This window comes from Monodelphis domestica, chromosome 1 (genome assembly GCF_027887165.1).
Source record: "Monodelphis domestica isolate mMonDom1 chromosome 1, mMonDom1.pri, whole genome shotgun sequence".
Lineage (NCBI taxonomy): Eukaryota > Metazoa > Chordata > Mammalia > Didelphimorphia > Didelphidae > Monodelphis > Monodelphis domestica.
The window spans coordinates 571,946,679-571,967,686 of NC_077227.1; the positions used below are offsets into that span (position 1 = coordinate 571,946,679).

At 40.8% G+C, this 21,008-nt stretch overlaps 1 protein-coding gene across 2 annotated transcripts in view; it reads left to right on the plus strand.

The window, feature by feature from the left end:
- The first annotated feature begins 9,781 nt into the window (after window positions 1-9,781).
- Window positions 9,782-21,008, plus strand: part of TGFA (transforming growth factor alpha) — a 134,804-nt gene continuing 123,577 nt past the window's right edge. Inside the window, exon 1 of one of the 2 annotated variants that reach the window (XM_007476289.3) lies at window positions 9,782-10,778. In XM_007476289.3, the coding sequence (XP_007476351.1) occupies window positions 10,739-10,778 (40 nt within the window). In that variant the 5' untranslated portion in view covers window positions 9,782-10,738. The remainder of the gene's footprint in view (window positions 10,779-21,008) is intronic. The other variant, XM_007476288.3, reaches the window with a different exon arrangement.

Below are 21,008 nucleotides of genomic sequence, written 5' to 3' on the forward strand. Positions count from 1 at the left end.
GGGTGATCAGGAAAGGCTTCCTGTGGGAGGTGGTGCCTGAAATGAACCTTGAAAGAAGGTCAGGATTCTCTGACCTAGCCTCCTGGGAGTATGGACAGGTCCTCCAGGAGGCAAACACCTTATGGGTCTCATCTCTGGTCAAACATCTTGACCAGACAAGATCTGAAATGCCTAAAACGAATGCAGAGCAAGCTTTTAATAAATATTTGTTGACTGTTGGATTAAAAGCTCCTACAGGAAAAAATGACACCTATGTTTTATTTTGCTTGAATATACATTTTGTTACAAGGGTTGCTTCATTTTGCTTTTTTGTTTTTCAGTGCGTAGGATTAGGGAAAGAAAATTAATACTTGTTAATTGGAAAAAACAAGATTAAAAAACTCTAAAAAATTTCAAGTGTGCAGTTATCCAAGGAAGTCTTAGAGTGGGAACTGGGGGTGGGGTGGGAATGTGGAGCAGCAAAATGGTTGGGAAGTGGGAGTGGATACAGGAAGAGCCCATCTCAGGCTAGTTCACCCGTGTTCCCAGACTGCAATCAAGTTTTTTTTCCCCTAAAGGGGAAAGGTCATTTTACCTGACCGACTCTACTAATAGAAATGCCATTCTTCTGATAAATGAATACTTAATCAGCTGCACCAGTGCTACTTTTTAACTTTCAGATCATAAATTTAAAAAATAAAAATAAAAACAAACATAGGAAACTGAAGGCTTTATTGGCTGATCTAGGCTGATTGATTTTCATTCAGAGAAGATGCCAAAAAAGCTCATTTGCTACAATTTGTTTTTGTTTAAGAAACTGAAGGGGGAGAGCTCAAATGTTTTTGCTTTTTCTCATTTGAACATTCATAATCCAAAGTAAACAGGGAATCTATGTCTTTTATGTTGGGCACAGACACACATAGAACCCTTGTTAAATTCTGAACTTTTTAACGGGCACAGGAATAGATTGCCAGTTCAGACTCAATGATCCTGTGTCCAGGGATGGGGTGGGAAAAAGAGATAGTCAGAGAGACAAATTGACCCCAATTACTTTCAGTCTATGGTGGATCAGGGGAAATGGTTGACATTTAGCATCTTCTAGATCCTCACACATCATTTCCCTCCCTTCTAATAAATCCCACACCCCTCTGACTTACCCTTTCAATACTCTTTCTTGTTCCCAATCAAGGCTATCTTGAACACAAGTATCAGTCCTTGCTACCTTTCAAATCCACCCTTTGAAGAAATCCTCTGTCACAACTTCATGGACCTCGTGATTGCCTATGCTCCTTCACTTCAAAGGATCATTAGGTCATGGAATCACAGATATAGAGTTAAAAGGGACCTTGGAGGTCATTGATTCAACCTCCTCATTTTATAGATGAGGAAACAAGGAACCAAGAAGGTTTGGTGATTTGCCCAGGATCACATAGAAAGCCAGTGTTAGAACTGGGGCATCAGAAGTTTCCTTCTCCATAATATGAGCCTATTGGATAAATTGAGTATCAAATGTTCTTTCCAATGCTAATATTCTGTGGGTTCAAGCTCCCCTGCCTCCAGAACACCTCTCTTCCATCTTGGAGGGCAAAAATTGCCCACCCCTTATAATAATAGATGATTTTTCTAAAGCACTTTCAAGGTTTATAAATACAATAATCTTGTGAGGTAGGAAGGACAAGTATCATTATCTCCAGTTATGAAAACTGAGGCACAAAGAGATTATGTGATTTGGGGTTGGAAAGGGCCTACAAAGATAGTCAAGTCCAACTCCTTCCTTTTATAGAAAAGGAAAATGAGGTCCAGAAAGGTTAAAGGGTTTGCCCAAAGTTAGAAAGATCAAAGTAACAGAGCTTGTATTTGAACTCTTCTCACTTCCAAATCCTGTGCTTTTCTTTATAATATGAAATAATATACATTCTTTCACCCTGTATTCCTATCCTCTATTTTCCCTTTGTTTTTTAAGCTTTGTCACCTACTGATTAATTACCAAGACTATTATCACAATGAGAATTCAAGTGAAATAATGTATGTAGAGCTCTGCAAATAATGCACTCACCAAAGCTGATGACATCAAGTGTTTCATTCCAGTTATTTGCTAAAATTTCTTTTGATATTTGAATTAGTTCCTTTCTCCCAGTTCTTTTAGAAGGCCAGCTAGTAGTATTTCCTGGTGTTCTAAGCAGAAGTAGAGTAGAGTGGAAAGAGCCCTGTCTTGGCAGCAGACCTAATCTGCCATTTATTTGGCTAGCTCCAAATACAATGCTTTTTCCAATGAACCTGAGGCTAGATCAATTGCTGTGTGTGTGTGTGTGTGTGTGTGTGTGTGTGTGTGTGTGTGTGTGTGTGTGTGTGAATGTATGTTTGTATATAACCTGAATCCCTATGGGGCTTTCTCCTCATCAGTGGAGATCAATGCCCTGAGACTTTATGGTTGAGAGCAAGAGAGACCCACTCTTTCTTTGAACTTCTTCAAGTCTCTGTTTTCTTTTGAGTGCTTCGGTTCTTTCAGGTGCTTTTGAATTCCATCTTCAAAAGGGAATGTAGAAGAGGCCAATTTGACATTGGATTCCTAATGGAAAAGTCTCCAGGAAGATATGCAAGGAGTTAGCTGTCTCCATCACAAGTCCTTATCCCTTGTTTGCTACCCTAGAGATTTCAGGGGACTTCTCTTTGGATGAAATCTGAGTATCTTATGCTACCTCGCTCACTCCCAATGAAAGAGCTCCTTTGCTTTGTATTATATTATATATCCTCCTATTATTCTTCTATGTATACTTTTTCTGATATTTCTTGTTGTTGTTGCTATTTAACTTGGATACATGGGTTTCTTTGCTACCTGCTATATATGTTCATAGTGGAATTATTTGGTGGGAAGGAAGTTAAGCTTTGGATATAAAGCTTGAGACCTTGCTTCCCCTCAATTAATGAAACAGCTATTAAGAAATTAGATTGAACCTGGAAACCACATCTCTTAAACTAATAACAATAGTAATAATTTGAGTGGAAATAGATATCATTTTAACCCAGTAGCTTATCTCTCTGAAGAGAACAGTGGCCAAATTTGGGGCCCCAACCTCCTGCTTTTCCTGGCAGGAAATTAAGTCTCTCTTGAAGAAGTGTCAAGGGAAGAGAAGCTAGAGATGTCAGGTTTGTCTCCCTTCAACCTACTCATGACATATCCCTGCTACATATGAGGGACTAGCCCTTACAAATGTATATTCATACATATATTGTGTAAGGAGGACCACTGTCTTCCCCATCTCTTAGGTTTACAACCAAGGGATCAACCTCTCTCACTTCCCCCTTGGCCTATCTATTGCCAGGATATATAATTTTTACTTTTATAATATCTCTCTTATATAACTCCTTTTCTCTTCTGACACTGATATCAACCTGGCAAGCACTCATTACCTCTTAGCTAGACTGCTGCAACAACCTCCTACAATAGATCTGCCTTCCACAAGTCTGTCCCCACTCCAATCCATCTGCTACTCAGTTGTCAGAATGATCTTCCAAAAGCTTGCCCTGAACACAACAAATTCCATTGGCTCCTTATTACTTCTAGGACAGTGATGGTGAACCTATGATATGGGTGCCAAAGTTGGCAAGTAGAGTGCTCTCTGTGGGCATGTGCCCTCCCTTCCCCCACACAGAGTTTATTACTAGAATGGCAGAGGGACTCAAGTAGAGCTGCTCCCCTTCCCCTCTCCACTGTGCCTGAAGACATTTTTTCACACCCCCTATCCCCTCAGTCCAGGAGCCCAAAGGGAGTGTTTCCTCCCTCCCCTGTGTGGGGTAAAAGGGGGCGGGGTAGGATATACCCAGCACTCAATCTGGGAGATGGGGGTTGTGGGGCTCAACACTCCACTTCCAAAAGGTTCCCTAACACTCTTCTAGGATCAAATATGAAATAACCTGCCCCACCACCTCCTCTCCAGTCTTCTTATACCTTAAACCACAATCTCTACTACTCTGCAATCCAGGGACACTGGTCTCCTAGCTGTTCCTTATACAAGACCTTCCATATCTCCACCCTGAACATTTCCATTGGCTGTTCTTTCAGGGGATACTTTCCCTCCTCATTCCTGTTTTCTGGTTTCCCTGGCTTCCTTTAAGTCCCATTTAAATCTCACCTTTCCCAGAAGTCTTTCTTTAATGCTAGTGCTTTCCCTCTGCTGATTATCTCCAATTCCTCCTGTATATAATGTGTTTGTCCATAGGTGTTAACACTTTCCCCCAATTAGACTATGAGCTCCTTGAGAGCAAGGACTTTTACCTTCTTTTGTATTGCCAGTGTTTAGCACAGAGCCTGGCACATATCAGGTTCTTAATAAATGTTGACTGACTGATTTATGTGTTAGTTTTCCTTAACATAAAATAAAAGGTTTTTGTCTTTAACCACAATTTCAATTTTTCATTATAATCTTCTCCCACCCCCTTGGCTTAGCACAGTATCTGGTGCATAGTAAGTTCTTAATAAATGTTTACTGACTGACAATGAATAAATGAAGATAGCATGATAAATAGAAAGAACAAAAGACTGGGTCTTGGAACACACAAGATTTAAATTCTAACTTAAGTTCTAGCTTGGTGACTTTGTGGGAGTTATTTATGCCTCTCCACACCTCAGGTCCCTTATCTATTAAAAAAAATTAAAGGGAATTAGACTAGAGCAGGGAATTTGTCACCTTTTTGTGTTGTGTGCCCCTTTGGTGGTCTAGCGAAGCCTACAAACTTCTTAAAAAATGATGGATTATTTACATTCATAAGTGAAGAAAATGCTGGATTTCAATTAGAGGTCATGAAAGTAAAGAGGTATTTTTTCCCATCTAAGGTCATAGAGGACTCCTTAGATTAAGTTTACCCAGACAAGTGGATCGCTAAAGTTCAAGTCAGCTCCAATATTCTGGGATATAGTGTGTGTATATTATTGCACAGGGAGTCAAATCATTGGATCATACACTTGGAGACTGAAGAGACCTCAGAAGACATCTAGTCTAACATGCCAACTTGACAGATGAGGAAACTGAGGCTCAGAGAGGTTAAATCATTTGCCCAGATTTGGTGGCTCATGGAATTAGAACTGGTAGCCTCAATTTTATCCAGAACATATAATGAGATGATTTGGTGTTGGTTAAACCAATTCACTTCATTAATTCATTCTTTGGGTCCAAGTTGTAATTCTGATAGTGCTTAAGATGCTAAAAGAAGTCATATTGTTTTAGGACACTCCTAAGATGCCACTTACACAGTGGGAAATTCAGAGATTCCAGTATGCCCTCTGGTTTGGGGTTATGGTCTTAAGCCAGGGCAATGGAAAGGAAAGGGTTGGGCCACTACATAGGGAACATGGACAAAAACACACTTGAATGTATACATACACCATGTTGATGATTTGGACCAAAATAGACCCCTCCCTTGCTGTCCCCTGTCCCCCTACTTATTTAGGCTAGTAATTATAACTCTCCAGATGTGGTTTCAGCATATCTATTGCCTATCAGTGTGGCAAGGCTAGAGATAAAGGGTTCACTAAAATGAATTGAGCTGGATCTTATTTTTTGATCAATTCTTAGTTTCCGTAGTAACACACACACACACACACACACACAGAGCTATTTCTCCATTACAGCACACCTGACTGCTCTAAGACAGCTCAGAAGCCATCTTCCAACCCCTTCATTTTACAGATGAGCAAAATGAGGGCCAGGAAAATTAAGTAATTTGAACATGATCTCACAGATAGTAAACATCAGATTTGGGATTTGAACTCAGATATTATAATTCTAAGGCAGCTAGGTGGCTCAGTAGACAGAGTACTGGGCCTGGAGTCAGAAGAACCAGAGTTCAAATTTGGTTTCAGATGCTAGCTCTGTAGCCCTAGGCAAGTCACTTAACCCTGTTTGCCTCAGTTCCCTCATCTGAAAAATGAGCTGGAAGAGGAAATGGCACACCACTCTAGTATCTTTACTAAGAAAATTTCATGGATAGTATTGGTGTGCTATGGTCCATGGACTCAGGAAGAATCAGACATGATAACAAATTGTAACTCCAGTCAGAATGCTTTCTGCTGTCAATTCAATTTATATTTGTTAACTTCTTACTGTGTTCATACCTCTGAATTGGATACTAGGGCAGATAGAAAATTTCCATATCAGATCCTTGCCTTCCTTGAACTTAGTCTCCTAACAGATAAGACTAATACAGATAACTCTAATGTAAAATAATGCATGATAAATGTGTTCAGAAAGTTGAAAAAAACTGCTCTGTGTACTCTTGGTAAACATTGCTGACAGGGAAATCAAGAAATGTTTCTTAAAGGCAATGGCTCTTTTTATTTAGACTTTATAGGGTGGGTAGAAATTCAGCCCCAATTGTCTTGTATCTATTTAATTTATATTTATAGAGGTACTTGGTGTCTAATCTATAGAATATAAGTTTCTTGAAGACAGGGACCCTTCCTTCCTTCCTTTCCTCTTTCTTTTTTCCTATTTTCCTTCCTTCTTTCTCTCTGTCTGTCTGTCTGTCTGTCTGTCTCTCTCTGTCTTTCCCTAAGACAGAAGGGTGAAGGGGTAGGTAATCAGGGTTAAAAGACTTATCCAGGATAGCACAGCTTTTGTTTTTTATATCCCTTTAGATTAATGCAATACTTGGCTTTTACTAAATGCTTGTTGATAACTTGATTAATTAGATGAAGAAGGAAAGAGAAAAGGTAAAGTGGGGAGAGGTAGAAGAGTTATTTCCACCCTGATAAAGTAGAAAAAATAGTACAATTTCACTCAGAGATTGTTTTTGAGTCAAGTAATTTCAATTATATCCTACTGTTCACAATACCTTTGGGAGTTTTCTTGGCTAAGATGAGAATGGTTTGTCATGTCTTTTTCCAGCTCATTTTACAGATGAAGAAACTGAGGCAAATAGGGCTAAGTGAATTTGCTCTGGGTCACAAAGCTAGCAAGTTTCTGAGGCTGGATTTGAATTAATTAAGATGAGTCTTCCTGATTCCTAGTCTAGTGCTCTAGCCACTGGCTGAACACAGAGGACCTGGGTTCAAATTTTGACTCTGCAATTCACCCCCTGGGTGACTTTGAGAAAATTATTTAATATTTCTAAGTCTCAATTTTCCCCCTCTGTAAAATGTGGGGATTGGACTAGAGGACCTCTACAGTCAATTCTACTTTGCACTCCTATGGTTAGGCAGAGAGCCATCTAGTAATTTATTTTATGGATTGATATTGATGCTGTACCTTAACCCCTTTGCTGTCCTCACACATAGTTAGTTAGCTCTAGGCAGAATTCCAACATCGCATAGAGGGCAAAGCAGAGGATTTGGAGTCAAAGGACTTAGACTCACACCTTGGTTTTGCCACTTAGTGACCTTGGGCTACTCACTTCTCCTCCCTGAGTCTTGGTTTCCTCCTCTATAAACTAAGGGTTAGATGATTTCCATAGTCCCGCAATATCTTGAGATTTTACAATTCATTTCAGGAGCCATACACAGCCTGGGCTTGCCTTTTGGAAATGTAATTCTTTCCACAGAACTACTGATAACTGTTGTTCACTCCCTCACAATATCTAGGCTGTTTACTCACTAATATCTGGGTGATCTCCCATCTTAAACAGCCAGCTCAGCTGGCTTGAATCATTCCAGGATGAATTCAGGGCTTGTGGCCTGATAATCACTTCCACAAATGAATCAGGAAGGAGGGGGAGGCTGATTACAGTGAAGAAAGAGTCTATTTAAGCACATGCTTGGTAATAAGCATGTCGAAGAAAGGAAATACAGAAAAATGACAGAAAGGATTTTACTGGACTCTGGAATGAACAAAACTTATTCATCAGCCCCATCCCCAAAGGAAGAGAGTTAGGAAAGATAGAGAGGGAAAGAAGTTTTGTTTGGGTTTTCCCAAAGTGATTTTCCAGTAAAGAAACATTTACATGATGGAAGTACTGCAAGTAACCAGGGAGAAAGCCATGTTATCTGGGCCGCCCAAAGCATAGAATAACAGAACTTTATGAACCCAAGCAAGACAGTATGTATGTGCCTTTAGGAGTTAGAACTTACTGAGTCACCACTTAGTTTCCAATGGCTTTGGCCAGAATTTGACAAAGTGGGAAAATTAAGTAGAACAAGACATTCCAAACAATTAAAAACCTCAAACACTACACAGAGGCTTAAGAAATGGCTTCTTCATCTTAAATCATCTTTTGTGATTTCATCTATCCCTTTTCATTCTAAAAGCTAGCTAAGAGATAATAGCATTTGACTTAATAATTTCCTCCACTGAGCAGGTTGTTTTTTGTTTGCCTAAACAAAGTGTAAGCAAGTGGTTATGTTAAGAACACCAGAAGGAACAGAATAAAGGAAAGATATGTCCTTTGACTGATAATTGACTCTTTTAAGAGCCAGCAGATAAATATTTTAGAAAAGGAAAGATTTCTTGGGATTTTCCTGAACAACAAATAAATAGGAAGATGAAAGTATTTCAGATTGTTATAAGCAGCATATAAAAAATGATAGGCAGTATGGTTTAGTAGGCACAGTAGAACTTGGAATCAAGAGGCTTGGGTTGAAAGCGTGGCTACAACATTTAGGATGTTTGTGTCATCTATCTGATTCTTAATTTCCTCATTTATCAAATGGGAACAATCCTTGTCTATGTAACTCACAGGCTTGTTTCAAGGAAAGGGCTATGCAAAAAAGAATTGTTGCTCTTTTGATCACACATAGCATAATGATTATTACTATTATAACCAATTGTTGATTACCACCACCCCAATCTAAGGAAGAACATTTGCCAAGATAATGGAAAATGTGAAATTACTGAAAAACTAGAGATTAAATACTGACTCTGAAGGTGTTGGAGAGTGATTGCTTCCTCTTTCCCTTTTGATGGCTGCACTCTTTTTAGTTTTTTATTTATCTCCGGGTGACTGAGGCCCACACTGATAGCAAAATTAGCACTTTATCACATACCCCTATCCTTCCTTGATGGGGATGTGCCCCTCTGGACTGTAAGCTTCTTGAGGTCACTCCCCCACTCTTCTGTGTGTATGTGTGTGAGTATACACACATACACATGGAAGCACATGGCTAGGTACAAAGTAACTATTCAAAAGCAGGAGGTGTTACTGTCAGGAGGGAAGAGATCTTAAAGATCTCTCTAGATCAACCCCTTTATTTTTACAGAAGAAACTCAGGTTGAGGGGTGGGAGTAATTTGCTACAAATCACTTGGTAAATTAACTAGTCAGGGACAGTCCAGATTAGAGAACAGGCGCTGAAAAGCACTTCTGAGGTCTCCTACTTCAGACCCTGTACCAGGGGACTCTCGTCAAGTTCAGATCCCCTACAAATTTTGTGAAAACTGTCCTTTGTTTTATTTCACGCAGCAAAAAAGGGGTCTTTTAGAGATCATCTGATGAAACTCCCATTTTACAGATAGGGAAGCTGAAGCACAGAAAAGCGACCGAACAGGAAAAGGAACACATTTTTGAAACCAGGTTTTAGGGGAGTGAGTAGCAGCGGGGCAAGAACCGTATATAATATACCGTATTGGATGTAATATGGTGTATAATAACCATAGGATTAACTGGGTGACTTCTCTCTAAGCCTGAATTTCCTCATCTCTAAAGCTAAGAGGTTGGACGAGGATGGAAAAAGATGGTCTCTACAGTCCCTTCCCGTTTTAACTTTCTTCCCGGATTCTTTGTGGCCAGCTGCGCAGGTGAAAGAGCCGAACACTGGCTGTTCGCCTCACTACTGCCGCCTAGAGCCCAGAGGCCGACGAGGAAAGCTTTACTCAGGCACTGGCTGGCGGAGCTGCCCGGCTGCCTCTCCGGACCCAGTGGCTTTGGGAAAGCCCGCCGTTGCTGCCGGCGTCCCGGGCTATTGGCAGCCGGAACCTCGTTGGGGCTTGTCCTCAGTTAAAACAGCTTGCAGCAGCAGTAGCAGCTCATGCCCAACCCGCGGTCCCCACTACTCCTCCAGCATAGGCATCCTGGCCAGTGCGCTGGTGGTCCTTCTCTTAAGTGTCTCTATTTCCCTGTGTCCTTTTCAGCGTCTTTCCCTCTCTTTGTTGCTATCTCTCCCTCTCACCTCCAGTTCTGATCTGCAGGTAGCCAGCCCCTAAGGGTCGGGGCTTGAAGAACACTCAGACCCCTACCCTGGTTGCCCGCTGACCCATCCTCAGCCGGGCTTCAGGTCCGCACCCGGTTGCGCCCAGCTGCGACTGCTGCGTGCCGCACTTCTGGCCGCAGCCGCCCCGAGGTTCCCTCCCACCTAGACTCCCACGCCTCCAGTGCGCCCCCCGTCCCCACCTTCTCCTTCCTCTCCTCCTCCTCTTTCTCCTACTCGCTCAGCCCGCAGTCCCCACCCCCTGTGCCCTCAGGGGGGGCACCCCCAGGGGGTGGGAGGGTGGTCAGCCGTGCCCAGGTCGCCAAGTGGCGGAGAGGTGACGGTAACCGCCTTCCTATTTCCGCTCAGCCGGGTGGTGGGGTGTATGTGTGTGCGCGTGTGTGGCAGAGAGAACGAGAGCTACGAGAGACACTGAGAGGGAGAGAGAGCACCGAGGGAGAAAGAGAGAGAGAGAGGAGTTTCTGCCTTGCTCGATCCTTCTCCCACTCACGGGAGCATTGGAGCAGGGCCCGTCCTCCCGCCCCACTTACTTCCCCTCCCTCCCCCCAGCATCTAGCAGCGTCTCAGTCACTTGGGCGCAGCAGGTTGGGGCAGGAGGCTCCAACGCCTGCTGCCTGCCTGGAAAATGGTTACTCCGGCCGGGGAGCTTGCACTGATCGGGCTAGGTAAGTGCGCTACCTCCTCTCCTCATTCCCGTCTCCTTCTTTCTTTCTTTTTCATTCTCCCCCCCCCAAAAAAAAAACACTTGGCCTTTCCCCCTTTCTCCCATTGCTGTCTTCCAACCGGGGTGCGGTGGAAGAGAAGCTGAGAATACTCGGAGTAAGCAGCTTGGGGAGGTGGTGGGCGAGGGAGACGGAGGTTGAGGAGGCAGCCCGCTCCCGGCGACTGACATTTCTGCAGCCGTTTCCCAAGAGAAGCTATATTGCAGAACCCCTTTCAGCCCACCTCCTTGAAAGTGGTCTCCTGAAAGGGGTTCTGCAGACCCAGCTGAAAGCTGCCAAGGAAGGGGGAGGTCGTTTCTAAGGGGTTGAACTTTAATCGGTGTGCAGGCATCTTTGAATATTTTCTCTCTCTCTCTCTCTCTCTCTCTCTCTCTCTCTCTCTCTCTCTCTCTCTCTCTCTCTCTCTCTCTCTCTCTCTCTCTCTCTCTCTCTCTCTCTCTCTCTCTCTCTCTCTCTCTCTCTCTCTCTCTCTCTCTCCCCCTCTCCCCCTCTCTCCCCCCTCCCTCCAACTTACCTCCCTTTTTCCCTCTCCCCCTTCCTTGAAGGCGGCTTCTACTCTGCCCCCCCCGCAAGTGTCGGAGCCAACTGTATGTTGACTCTTTTAATGAACCAAGATAGGGTGCCCTGAACTGGATCCTGCTGCTAAAGCGACGGAGCCTAGAACTGGGTTGGGATCCCAGCTCAGATACTCCCTACTTGTGTGGCCTTGGATAAATCTCTTCCCTTTTTCGGGACTCACTTTTCCTATCTGTAAGAGGAGACGATTAGACGAAGTGCTCTGGAAGGCCCTCTTTCAGTTCTAGATCTTGAGCAGGTGACATTTTTGCCCCACCCCCACCCGCTTCGTTCCCAGGTAAACTTTTCCCTCCCCCCAAGCACTTTGAGAGTCCTAATTGCCTCTGATTTTTGATCTTTTCTGTCTTCTGCCTTTTTCATTTTATCTTTCATTTTGGAGACCACGGAGTTTGTGGCCTTTGTAGGTATTTTTCTGCAGATGACTTTCCTTGCGGGGAGAAAAATTGGTTTGGTAGCTGAACAATAGGGCAGGAATGAAACTCTAGAAGGAGCCTGGCTAATTTCCTTTGAGTTTGTTCTTGGAAATAAGCTGCGGTTGTTTGGGGAGGGGGTGGTCCCGAGGGAAGGAGAAGTTTAAACCCTGCAAATTTCAGGCGCTAGGGCTGATGAGATTTTTTTTTTTAATCTTTAATTGAATCTGGTTCACAAGTCTGCCTCTGGTAACAGATATCTGGCATGCAGGGACCGAACAAGAAGTACTATTCGTTTAGTCCTATCCTTTAAAAATACACTTCTAGTCATTCCCCCCCCCCCATTATTGCGTTTATTAAGGTTTTGAGATCTCTAGTCCTTTTCACTTTAATTTTACAAATGGGGAAACTAAGGCCCAAATCACTACATTAGGACCATAGGAGAACTTCAGAAATTGTTAAGACTTGACAGGCCTCTGCTCTTATGGAGCCTATCCTCTGGTGAACAGATAAGACACCAATAAAGGTGCATGATGATATTAGAGAGATACAAAAAAGAGGGAGAAGGGGAAAGGGAAGGGCATCTTGGAGGAGGTGGCATCTGACTTAAGCATTAAAGTATAGGAATTCAACAGAAGCAAAGGGTCACAAGGTCATGGATTCAGAGCTATGAGTGATTTTAAAGGTTATCTAGTGAAAATTCCTTACTCTACTGAGGTCCAGAGAGATTGGGACTTGTCTATGGTCACACAGGTAGTAAATGATCCAGTCAGAATTTGAACCCAGGGCATCTGACTCTAAAGAGAGGGAAGGATATTTTAAACATAGAGAAGGGCATGGATGCAAAAGAAGACCATGTTGGGGGAGAAGAGGGTTGTCAGGGTTGGCTAAAACACAGAGTTTCTGAAGGATAGTAAGTCATATAAGTTAAAGCTAAAAAGGGTGTTGCCAGATTGTTGAGGGCATTGAACACTAGGCATATTAGGATATGAATTTTGCTTGATAGATAATCAGGGAATCACTGAAGAAGATTTTAAGGAAGGGAAGTAACATAACCAAATCAGGTCAGAAAGATCAATTCAGTCATGGTATGCAGAATGGTTTGCCACAAGGAGAAGGGTGATAATGAAGGCAGCCATGTGGTACAATGGATAGAGCAGTTGGCTTGGAATCAGGATCTTCCTACATTTAAATCCAGCCTCAGATGCTTTCTAGCTGTGGGACCCAGGGCAAGTCCTTTAACCCGGTTTGCTTCAGTGTTTCTTTTTATAAAATGAGCTGGAGGGGGAAATGGCTTAGCATCTCAGTATCTTTGCTAAGAAAACTGCAAATGGGTTCATCACAACTGAACAAGAAATAAGGGGTAATGAGGACTGGTAAAAGGGCGATGGCAGTGAAAATAGAGAGAGGGAGGGCAAACCAGAAATGCCAAAAGTTGTCAACAAACAATCATCTTACATACATAAGAATAAATTATAGAGAACTGTTTCTTGTAGGTTTGGAAATAATAATCCTTTTAAGGGCACTGATGGTCTTAACTAAAAATACTGAACAGAAATTTAAGTGCTGGCAAAGCACTACTCTGGGTAGTGAGGATAAAAAGAAAGGTTTAAAAAAATCAGTCTGTCCTGGGACATACAGTTTATAAAGTTTCACTGGAAGAGTCGAAAATCCCCTAGAGTGTAGGTATAAAAGGTCACCTGGATTCTGGGAGTCCAGAATTCTGTATATGTCATATATATCCAAGGCTCTATTGAAAGAATGCTCCTTGGGGGTTTCCCTTATGGTAGGTTTTTGTATTGGCCTTTAAGAGTGTCAAGGTGATCTTAGAATCTTCAATGAAAATGTAGATGAGGAATGAAAAAGCTGGGTAATTAATTTACTTTAGTATCATACCAGGGAAAATAGACCATATAGCACTTCTGTTTCAATCCCCTCATTTTGCATATGAATAATTTGGAACTGAGAAGGGGAAGTGATTTTCTCAGGGGCACATTTCTATCAAGAACCAAACCTTCCCTACCCTGGGCACTATATACTGCATATGTTCATATTTATGTATATTTCTTTCTCTTTTGACCTATTACAGAATCTTTTCTTCAGTTTCATCTTTTGAGGGTGTTTTCTCCCCTTGTATTTGTGAATGAATAAAACTCCTTCAGAAAAGGAGCTTTCTAAAAGGACCAAATTAAAAGCCAGATGGAGAGAGTAAAGAGAAGAGGAAGGAGTGATTTGCACTAGTGATGAATCTTTCATTTGTCTTTTTAAAAACATTTGGAGCAATTAGCTGCACCAGCCAACCCCTGACCTAATTAATTATCTGACTGGAGAAGGGAGACTATCCCTACCTCTGAGGAGAAAGCATTCTAGGACTGGGATTTTAAAAAATGTGATTAGTTTTTTTTTTTCTGATGCCATGAACAAAAAACCAAACATTTCTTTTTTCCTTTTTTTCTACCCCATGGTTAACTGGAAGAGTTTCTTTCATCTGCAAATTTCCAAACCCTTCTGTGTCTTTCTTGCCCATGACTGCACTTAAATTAGTCCTGGGAGATGTCTTAGAGAATGGGATAATGTTCCCATTCCTAGCAAGTTTCTGGATAAGTAAAACTGGGACCTCCCATTCCCCCAAGGCAGGGGAAGGGAATAATTTTAGAAGTTGGAGTTTATACCCCCTTTCTCATCTGTAGTAGTTTTTCTCATCTGTAAAATTATGAGTTTGTACGATGTGAATCCCAAGAGCCATCCTTCCAGCTCCAAGACCTATGATCCATCTGAGAGATAAGCATCAGTGAAAGAGTTGGTGGAATTGTGTTAACCTGAGTGCCCTAAATGACTTATGTACTTAAATATATTATACAATTGACTACTGTGGCAGCTATGCCATTCCAGTCTTAATATCCTTGACAGGCCAACACAAAATGTATTTAGCTCTTAGAATTATTGTTGAGTTGTTTCACTCATTTCCAACTTTTTGTACCCCATTTGGGTTTTTCTTGGCAAAAGATACTGGAGTGGTTTGCCATTTTCTTCTCCAACTCATTTTACAGGCGAGGAAACTGAGGCAAATATGGATAAGTGCCTTGTCTAGGGATCACATAGCTAGTAAATGTATTAAGACCATATTTGAACTCAGGAAGATGTCTGCGTTTTGTCCACTATGCCACCTAGCTGCCTAAAGCCCTTATAGTCTTGTATCTTTTTTTTTTCCTTTATCATAAGAGCACATAATTAACTTTAGATTTCAGGGCAAGTATCCTGGTATCCAAGCCTTAACCTCTGTCAGAATTTCCTTTTTAAAAATGAAAGCACTAGATGTCTGGGAGTTTTTTTTTTTTTTAACTCTTACCTCCTAACTTTGAATGGATACTAGGTATCAAATCCAGTGGTCAGGGCTAGGCAATTGGGGCAAGTGACTTGTCCAGGATCATGCAGCTGGGAAGTATCTACATACAGATTTGAACTGGGACCTCTCATCTCTGGGCCTGGCTCTCTATCTGCTGAGCTGCCTAACTGTGCCTTTCTGAGTTGTTATTGCTTAAGAATAAAAATACAGTTCACTTTGAAAAGTTGGCTGATATAAAAACCAAAGTGGGATGAAAAGACTAAAAGAAAGGAAGGTGTGATCCAACCTCATCTAGATAGAGATTGAATGGCCTCTGCCTTTCTAAATATAAAAATATGACAGCCTCAAATTCAGTGTATGATATTTCCCCAGTGATTTCCAATGAATAATATTCTGTCTTCACCTAATTCTTCCTCTGATGCCATTTTCAGGGCTGGGGAGAGGAGGAGAACACATTCTTGAGACTGTGCCTAAGAGAAACTAGTCCTACCAAAATGTAAGGGCATAAATGCAGTCCCAACTGGTAGACTGTGCCTTCAGTCTCTAAGGGGCAGCCTAGCATTGTATAGAGAATCTTAATTTTCAGCAGGGTAGTCCCTTAGACGGCCATAATCTGGAGATTTTTACTCCATCTCTAACATCTCTTAATTAATTTTGGTTGTCTTATGAGGCTTAATAGTTCTTACTCTCATCAGTCAATAAACAAGTATTTACTGAGGCTGGGAGGAAATGGGGAGTAAGAGATATAAGGCTACAGAGAGTTAATAATCTAGTTGAAGAGACAAAGCTAATAAACATGGGATAATTAATGAACAACTAATTGTTGTAAATAAACGACCAAGTAATACATTTCGGTGCATAGACTATCATTACCTATGTAGTTCAGGGAAGGATTGATGTGATCTGTAGCCTCAGGGGAGATGTAGGACTTGAGTGGCAATCCTTGCAACTTTAATACAAGTAACCAGGTCAGTTCCCTTTAAGTTTGAGGGGGGAAGCAGACTTAGGGACTTCAAAGTGGGGTTACTTTCTCCTCCTTTGGAAAGGATGTCATCTACTCCTTGCCTTCCCAAGTTCTTTAGAAATATCTGCCTGGCTTAAATACCGCTCCCCGATTTTCTTGGTTGCAAACTTTTACTGTGATAAAGTTCACATTGAATGTAACTTAGAATCATAAAAGTTCTGAAGTGGGAAAGGACCTTAGAGATTTAGTGTCATCCCCTCATCTACAGTTGAGGAAACAGAGACCCATAGAGGAATGACTTACCTAAAGTCACATAGGTAGTGACAAAGACAAAAATAAGACTCATTTGCCATGACTCACTGTTTCCTGGTACTTTCCCCCATTTTTCTACCTGTCTCTTATGATTTAGAAAATATCTAAGCCTTTAAGAACCTGAAGAGTATGTACGGATAAGAGGGAACCCAAAACCTGACTTTAACCAGTAGTTGCCTGGAAAACTCCTATGTATCTCCCAGATTTTTACTTTTAAAATTGACAATATCAACAATACCTGTGATCAGCTCTATATCTGTTTATGGATCATTTTTTTTCAGACTGCCCTATGACTTCGCTGGTATAGGGAACTCTCATTGAGGAAACTCCTTCCTATAATAGATTGACATCTGTTTTGCAATTAGGCAGCTAGGTGACATAGAGGATACATTATGTAAAATATGGTAATTAGTTCCAGCCCAATGGAAATATGTAGTGAGAATTTGAGTAATGAGACCACTTCCAGAGAATTCATTATTTGCACTACTCTGACCCACCTGTAGAGTGCTAGACTTGAATCAAGAAGACCTGATTCAAATCTTCTCTCAGCCACTTACTACCTTTGTGATCTTGGGCAAGTTACTTTATTTACTACTTGGCCTTGGTTTCCTCATTTGTAAAATGAGGATAATGATAATACCTATCTCTAACAGTTATGAGAATCAAATGAGTTTAGATAGAGTCTATTTATATCTCTCTCTATCTCAAACCTTAAAATGCTATATAAAAGTAAGCCATTATTATTGCTAACAGTATATAATTTTAGAGTTGACTTTTGGGACATTGAAAAACTAAATGACTTGTCACATAAAATGTGTCAAAAAAGCAGGACCTGAATTCAGATCTTCCTGACTTTAGACCAGCTCTCCATCTGTAATTCCACTCAGATTCTGGAAAAACTTATTTCATAGAAATCAGATTAATTATATCTAAAAGTAATAAACAAACACAAATAAGGATGTCTAAGGACTGTGAAATCTCTCCCCCAAGTTACATTCAAATATAATTGATGCATTTTTTGTGGACCTTCTTTTAGGGGGAAGGTTGGGACCATTCTACAAATCTTTATTGCATTTATAAATTTCATTTTAAAGGATCAAACCATGACATTTACAGTCCATTATAGTGTGTAGAGAACAAGTGAAGTTATGTTTCTCCATTCTTGGTTTCCTCAAGAATCTGTTTCTTAGGACAGTGAGCTTCACATATTTACTAGATGCCCATTGCAAAGGTGAAATTCCTAGCAGGCTTAAGTTTGTTGCTAGAGAAACTAAGGACAAAAGGAACACTACAAAGGTTTAGTGAAAACTTTCCCCCCCAAAGAATACACAATGTTCCATTTCCCTGGTCCTTCATCCAAGGGGACTGGAAATAAAGTCTGTGATTCAACAAAAATAAATTTCTATGAATGAAACTAAAATTTTTGCTCACTGAACACAGAATTCTAAAGTTTGTTTCATACTCCAAACTGTCTCATATCCACTATAACAAGGCTTCCTTGCTTTGGGAGAAAGTTTCAAGTTCCACCAATTATATTTTATTGAAGATTTACAGTGAATTTGATAAATGCTAGCATTGGTTGCCTTAAAACCCAGAAAGAAGGCTTCCAACTTGGATATTCTGTGTTCTAAGTTCCCTCCCAATTCTGACATTCTATGTTCTAAGGTACCTCCCAACTCTGGTATTCTATGATTCTAATTATATGAGCTTCTGCTATTAAGATGCCTTTAAAGGGGAATGATTTCTCAATAATTGGGCCATAAACATGCAAGTCTCTATCAAGGTGTTTATTTTGCCTATGTAAAACTGGGAATTTTCCAATCCCCAAAGGGAATGGGGGAGGGGGAGAGAGCAAGAGTGGGGGGAAAGGAAAAAGAGGAGAGAGATTTGAGAAATTAGGATTTCAATTCTTCACCCAGACACTTTTACACATCTGTAAAATGAGAGGATTGAATGAGTTTGTCTCTAAACATCTCTTCCAGTTTGAAATCCTAAGTCTTTGCTACTTCATGGGATCACAGGATTTTAGAATTGAAAGGGACCTCATTGGAAGTCACTTCAAACCAACTCCATTTTTAGATGAGGAATTGAGGGTTTATAGTAATGGAGATTGATCTATCTTTTGACCTTTAGTTAGTCTTGGTGTTCCAAGTTGAGTTCTTCATATATAAATAATTTTTTTTCCTTTTAAACATTATTTTATTTGGTCATTTTCAAACATTAATCTTTGGAAACAAAGATCATTTTCTTTTCCTCCCCCTCTCCCACAACCCCTCCCATAGCTGAAGCACTATTCCACTGGGTATTGCATGTGTCCTTGATTCGAACCCATTTCCATGTTGTTGGTATTTGCATTGGGGTGTTCATTTAGAGTCTCTCCTCAGTCATGTCCCCTCAACCCCTGTAGTCAAGCAGTTGCTTTTCCTCAGTGTTTTTACTCCCACAATTTGTCCTCTGCTTGTGGATAGTGTTTTTTAGATCCCTGCAGAATGTTCAGGGACATTGTATTGACACTAATGGAGAAGTCCATTACGTTCAATTGTACCACAGTGTTTCAGTCTCTGTGTACAATGTTCTCCTGGTTCTGCTCCTTTCGCTCTGCATCACTTCCTGGAGGTTGTTCCAGTCTCCATGGAATTCCTCCACTTTATTATTCCTTTTAGCACAATAGTATTCCATCACCAACATATACCACGATTTGTTCAGCCACTCCCCAATTGAAGGGTATCCCCTCATTTTCCAATTTTTGGCCCCTACAAAGAGTGTGGCTATAAATATTCTTGTACAAGTCTTTTTCCTTATTATCCCTGTTGGGGTACAAACCCAGCAGTGCTATGGCTGGATCAAAAGGCAGGCAGTCTTTTATCACCCTTTGGGCATAAAGAAATTCTAATAAATAGTGAATTAGACTTTTTTATACTTAGAATAAAATTTCCTTTTATCAACTTTCTCCTTATCCTTCCTCCTTTTTTTCACCTTGAAGCATTAGGTTTCAAATGTCTTCATATTTGTATATTTTGAATATTGATACATGGTTATAGTGTCTCATAATAAATCATATGTATATTTAAGTTCTTTAATCTCACCCTCTTCTCCATTTAAATCCTCCCCCTAAGTCTCATTGTGGTATAGAGGTCAGCCTAACCTCTTGGAGGCTATGCCACCATGAAGTGTAAATTCTGGCTGACTTTGAATATGGGCCCAGGGATAGAGTGTTTGTTTTCCATGGACCAGCCTAGCCAAGAGAGGTGTGGTTCCTTACCAGGTTGACCACCTGGTGATGGATTGTTTAAGTCAAAGCAATTCTTGAAGCTTGTGAAAAAAAAAAAGTATGAAGGGACTGTAACCTAGATCAGTAGAAGGAGCCCCACCCTGACTGATGAAGTGAAGTAATCTCATCCTCTAGTCCTTTGTCATCCCACTAGGATATGAGCTCCTTGAGGGCAGACCAGTTTCTTTTTTTTCCCCCTTGTATCTCAGTTCAGCGTAGCACAGTGCTGGGCATATAAGAAACTATCAATGCTTGTTGGATGGATGGCTCTAGCACTTTCTGCCTTTTAGCCACTACTTTTTTTCTTTTTTAAATTTTAGAACTGCCTCACTACCAGCCCCTCTGATATGGAGGTGATCAAAGCATCCTTCTTGAATACAAAACTCCCTTGGCAAGCCTTTAGCTATGTGATCGCCATTAAGTATAATAAACTTTGAAATGGAACAAGAAGATGGGTGTAGTACAGACTATAAATGGGGGATTAGATTTGGTTCTATGCTCAAGTAGAATTAAAAAGCATTTTTTTAGGTGCCTACTGTGTGTCTGGCACTGTTATAAGCACTGGGAATACAAAGGAAAACAAATAGTCCCTGCCTTCAAGAAGCTCACAGTCTAATGGGCAAGATGGCATGCAAAGAACTATGTTCAAATGAGAGATAGAGATACATGATTAAGTATATAGATGAATAAATGGTAGATATAGAGATAGTGATACACATACATGTATATATGTATCATCCATCTCTATTACATGTATGTATATATATGTATGTGTATATATGAGAGAATTTTTTGAAGCTCCATCAATTAATATACATGCTGCTGGGAATTTCACTTTCATGTAATACAAACAACATAAGATTCTGATTAATACACTTGCCCCCTACACTGATTTTTACTTCTATATATGACTTTATTCACATGTGATATGTTCACTTAAACCCAATTCACTATGATTAATGACAACCGATCTGTAGGGTAAGGGAGAACAAAGCATGTGTCTAGGAACCAAAAGAATAAAAAGTGGTAGACTCTTAGAAAGAAATCAAAGACTGTTTCAATATATAAATTTAATTTTAATGAATGTTTAAGTTGAATGATAATATAATGAAAATCTATCCATTAAAATACTTATTTAATAAACTGACCTATGGTGAGGGGTGCAGGTGGGGGTGAGGTAGAGAGAGGAAGGAAGGGGGGGGGAGAGAGAGAGAGAGAGAAAAGTTGGAAATAATTACAAAGGAATTACACCAAAATTAAAGGAACCAGCAAAAGCATACTATAGAAAGTGGGA